Source organism: Zea mays, chromosome 1 (assembly GCF_902167145.1).
Source record: "Zea mays cultivar B73 chromosome 1, Zm-B73-REFERENCE-NAM-5.0, whole genome shotgun sequence".
NCBI lineage: Eukaryota > Viridiplantae > Streptophyta > Magnoliopsida > Poales > Poaceae > Zea > Zea mays.
This window is the reverse complement of record NC_050096.1, coordinates 225,699,933-225,704,606: the sequence shown is the minus strand read 5'-3', so window position 1 is coordinate 225,704,606 and position 4,674 is coordinate 225,699,933. Positions and strand designations below refer to the sequence as shown.

At 48.0% G+C, this 4,674-nt stretch overlaps 1 protein-coding gene across 1 annotated transcript; it reads left to right on the top strand.

The window, feature by feature from the left end:
* Positions 1 to 1,013: 1,013 nt before the first annotated feature.
* Positions 1,014 to 4,255, top strand: LOC100217274 (Pirin-like protein 2). The gene is made up of 8 exons (NM_001143626.1): positions 1,014 to 1,271; positions 1,493 to 1,636; positions 1,799 to 1,848; positions 2,204 to 2,242; positions 2,381 to 2,409; positions 2,571 to 2,633; positions 3,418 to 3,524; positions 3,620 to 4,255. The coding sequence occupies exons 1-8, from the start codon at positions 1,117 to 1,119 to the stop codon at positions 4,158 to 4,160; spliced, it is 1,128 nt and encodes a 375-aa protein (NP_001137098.1). The 5' UTR covers positions 1,014 to 1,116; the 3' UTR covers positions 4,161 to 4,255.
* Positions 4,256 to 4,674: the final 419 nt, after the last annotated feature.

Here is a 4,674-nt window from a genome sequence, read left to right as displayed (position 1 = left end):
GGCCATATAGTAATAATTAGAGAAATGAAGTGAATAAGATGGAAGGAACCAATTAACCAATAAAAAAATCCGGGACCTTAAACTTCTAAAGTGTACATATAGGCAAATAAAAAAATATTCGCTACTTTGCCAGCTAGATGATTTAGCAAATATTATATTCAAAGGAAATGAGTATAGTATACACTATCGATTCCTAAAGTTTTAAATTTATATCATCCGGGACCTTAAACTTCTAAAGTGTACATATAGGCCCCTCAACTTAAGAAGATGTATCATCTAGGTCCTTAAACTCTCAACATTCAGATTTTGACCCTATATTTTTGTGGTTGTGTCATTTAGGTCCATTTTTAATGATATCACACGTCCAAATAGTTTAGTCTTTTGATTATACCAAAACAAGTTTAGAGACATATATGACACAACCATACAAATATAAGGACCGTAATGTGTAGATTAAGAGTTTAATGATCATGATGACACAACTTTAAAAGTTTATGGACTCAGATGCAGACTTTGAAACTTTAGATACCAGATAGAACATTACAAATTTAGGTAAAGTAGCCGTATTTTACTCAAAGGAAATCTACAAACACGTGCACGTGCTTCGCTATTCTCCACCATTTCATTGTCACCGAATATTGGGCCCACTGGCAGCGAACAAAACAAGAGCATGCATGGTACCCAGCCGTGCGTGCTTTCTATCTAATCCAAATCTGGTGAAGTCGCACGCACGGACGCGCCCAATCACTCACGACAACCTCCGCGTTCACACTCCATCTCCGCCCACACTGCGGCGTCAGAGGCGGACGTGGAGGGGGCCCACCCGCATCGCGTTCGCGCCCACGCCGCAACCGCAGTGGGGCCCACCCGCGACGGGCGTTCACACCTGTTGTGTCCACACACACACACACCGATTGGCGTTCTCCCTTCTTTCTCCTGCATCTCCTCCTGCCCTCGCGCCGCGGGTATTTAAACGCCGGCCGTGGCCACCAGCAGAACCATCACCACATAGACATAACCGCACGCCTTCCCGTTGTCCATTTGCTCCACGGGCCAGCCTGCCGGCGCCGCCACTGCAAAGTCCGTACACACAGACACACAACGCACGTCACCGCCATGTCTGCCGCCACTGCTTGCATGCCCCTGGTCCTTGATCCGTCTCCTCTCCATGGATCGGCGGCAATGGCAGATGCCGTTGAGAGGCGGCAGCCCGGTGGCATGGAGACCACCAAGACCGGTTCCGAGGGAACGCTCGGCCGCGTCGTCAGGAGGTATATATATCCGTTCCGTGCGGAAAACATCTGTTGTTCATTACCAACCATTTTAATTTCTCAGCCAGCTGCAGGCTGCAGCTGCCCGGATCGATGTGGCCGGCTGCCCGGCCGGCGTAATCAAGAACGGCCGGCCAGGCAGCACTAGTATAATTTTCATTATGGAACGTATCCTGTTCTTCTTCCTTAAGCTGACAAACATGATGCATTCGATCGATCAGCCAAGTGTTTGGCAACGAGGACGACGACCGTGCTGGGCACGGCGACGGCGACGAGGTGAGCAAGCCGCGGGCGGTGGTCCACACACTGACGTGCGAGCGCAAGCCATTGTTCGAGGGCTTCGCGCTCTGGCGGAGCATCGGCAGGTAACCACCCATCGATGTCGATCCACCGCTCGACTCGCAATCGGCAGGATGGATCTCATTTTGCATTGATATAATGATGATCTTCATGCATATACACAGAATTCATATGGTAATTATTATATACTATATATTAAGCTGTGATCGTTTCGTTTCTCACTGCAGGCCTGAGCTTCCCGAACTGGATCCAATCTTATCGTTCGACGAATTCGAGTGTACGTTACTACAGAACTAACTAACATCACGATCATGCATGCATACGCCAAACAGTTGTCAAGAACATGCATGATTTTTGTTCCTGAACATAACAAAAAGTGGCAACTGATAAAGTGGCTTCTTAAAATGTCGTCCTGATGTACACCACACTTAATGTTGGCTGTCAAAAGTCAAGCTGTTTGTGCACATATAAACCTCATTATTGAGTTATTATAACGCCCCTTGAATCTGAATGAGACTCATAAAAAGTCTTGATGTGTGCTCTAATGGAAAGTCTTAATTAAATAAGTACTACAGTATGTATGGATCACAGCACAAAACCCATTCACACCTTGTCATTTTTCTGTGTTTCAGTTTCTGCTCCAGCTGGCTTCCTTGACCATCCTCACAGGGGTTTGTAATAATAGCTTAATTTCCTCTTACATCATGAATCCATTAGCTAGCTATCGAATAATGTAGCAAAACAATCATCAATTCTGACCTTGTACTTTTTTTTTCTCTCTTCGGTGTGTTTCTCATGTCATGCCTCAGGATTTGAGAACGTTACCTATATGCTCGAGGTATGAATTGATATGTTTTTTTTAATTACCATATTTACGTATCCCACTCAATAATATGTGTCATAGCATAGCATGATATATACTAAAATTTAATGACGTTTTTTTTCTTCTTCATTTTAAATTGCTCACCGAATTAGTGTTTGTCCACGGGCTGCTTTCAGGGCGGCATCAGTTACCACGACTTTTCAGGCCACAAGGGAACCATCAACCCAGGAGACGTTCAGGTTAGGTCTCCCATCAACAGCAGCATTGAACATATTACAAATAATAAACATTATATTAATAAGAGCTTATTCCTTAGGCTCGCTGGCACCTGTTCTATTGTAATGGTAGAATTAGCTAGGAGGTTGTGTGCACGATTTTCCAAATTTCAAATTTTTAACTGAATGCTCGATAAATAAAGCACAAATAAATCAACTAGTGCAGAAAAGGAGGGAGAAAAAAATAGTTCCCCGAATCCGCCCCTAGAAACCAATCCCAAAATCGTCTGCTCACAGTATGAAAAGTAAGGGAAAAAAACTGTAGACTGTTCCTGTAAAAGGTTACCAAATATAACCTGTAAAAGATGCATACGGTGCTTGCTTTGCTTGTGTGAAAGCAAAATGCGCTCCAGTCCACTCCATGCATGCAAAGTGGATGTAGGCATGTAGTATGTCCAGATCCGGTTCCTTGGCTTTCGTCCTGCTGGCGGCCTCGTCAAAATCCAGCGTCAAAAGTAGACGTACCACCAGCACGTACTCCTTCCTTCCTTCCTACATGACACAAACGCTGCTCAATCGTATCGTATCGCGCGGTGACAGCAGCTGACCACGCCACGAGCATTACTTTGAGCGACTCAAGAGTCCAAACCACGCATGCATGAATTTAAATAGCGGCGTGTATGTACACTAGAATATAATGCATGCATGTGCAGATGTGCTGGTCTGTAATGTGTATCTGTTCTGTCGTCGGTCATCGTATCGATTGCCAACTGACTCGCCGCCGTACGTACGTGTGTGTGCATTGCAGTGGCTGACGGCGGGGCGCGGCGTCGTGCACGCGGAGATGCCCGCCGCCGGCCAGGGAGTACAGAGGGGCATCAACATCTGGATCAACCTCTCTGCCGCCGACAAGATGTACGCGTGCATGCGCATGCATCATCTTTCATCGTCTTGGATTATTCTCTCTGCCTGCCGCCGATAACATGCTCTTGCTGCGCGCGTGCATGCAGGGTGGAGCCGAGGTACCAGGACCTGGCGAGCCACGACATCCCCGCCGCCGCGGCGGACGCCGCTGGCGGCGTCTCCGTCAAGGTCATCGCGGGCGAGTGCCTCGGCGCGCGCTCCCCGCTCCGGCCCCGCACCCCGGCGCTGTGCCTCGACGTCGCCCTGCGGCCCGGCGCGCGCCTGCGCCAGCCTGTCCCGCGCGGGTGGAGCGCCTGCGCGTACGTCATCCACGGCGAGGCCGCCTTCGGCACTGCCTCCGGCGAGGGTAACGGCGCCTCCACGGCTACCGCGCGCACGCTCGTCGTGTTCGGTGGCGACGGCGACGGCGTGGAGCTGCGGGGCGATGCAGCGGGCCAGGGCGCGAGGGTCATGCTGGTCGCAGCTCGGTCGCACGGCGAGGCGGTGGCGCGGGACGGCCCCTTCGTCATGAATACCCGGGAGGAGGTGGACCAGGCGCGGGAGGACTACCGCCACCGCCGCAACGGCTTCGAGATGGCCGACGGCTGGACCTCCGATCACGCCTCCGCAGCTGAAAAGCATTCATAGGATACACCTACCTTAGGCTAGTCGCGCGCGGATGCAACTGTGTAAGGCTTTATATGTAGTTTGATTTCCATCAATAATCCACAAGTTTTATTTCCAAAATTGTGGGTTTTTTCCAAAAAATTGTGGGCTTTAATAGCATAGCAAATTGTTTGCAATAATGTGACATGTTATATATAGTCAATCTGGAATCGATTTTCAAAAACATGACTGCTCCTATTATGTCCATGCACATGCAGTGCCGGATCCACAAATAGATTAGAGGAGGGGCTACTAGGACAAGACTAAATTTTTATTTAGTCTGAACTAAATATTATTATGTAAAATAGATGTTTAATATGACAAAGTAGTAATATATAATTTAATTACACAACAGACATATAGGCTAAACAAACAACTATGAAATTTTTTTAAATACAATACTCAATACATATCACTCATAAGTTGCAGGCAGCTGATACATTGCAGTGGAGAATCTGGGCGACTAGTTGTAGGATCTCCTAGAATATGATGGAGG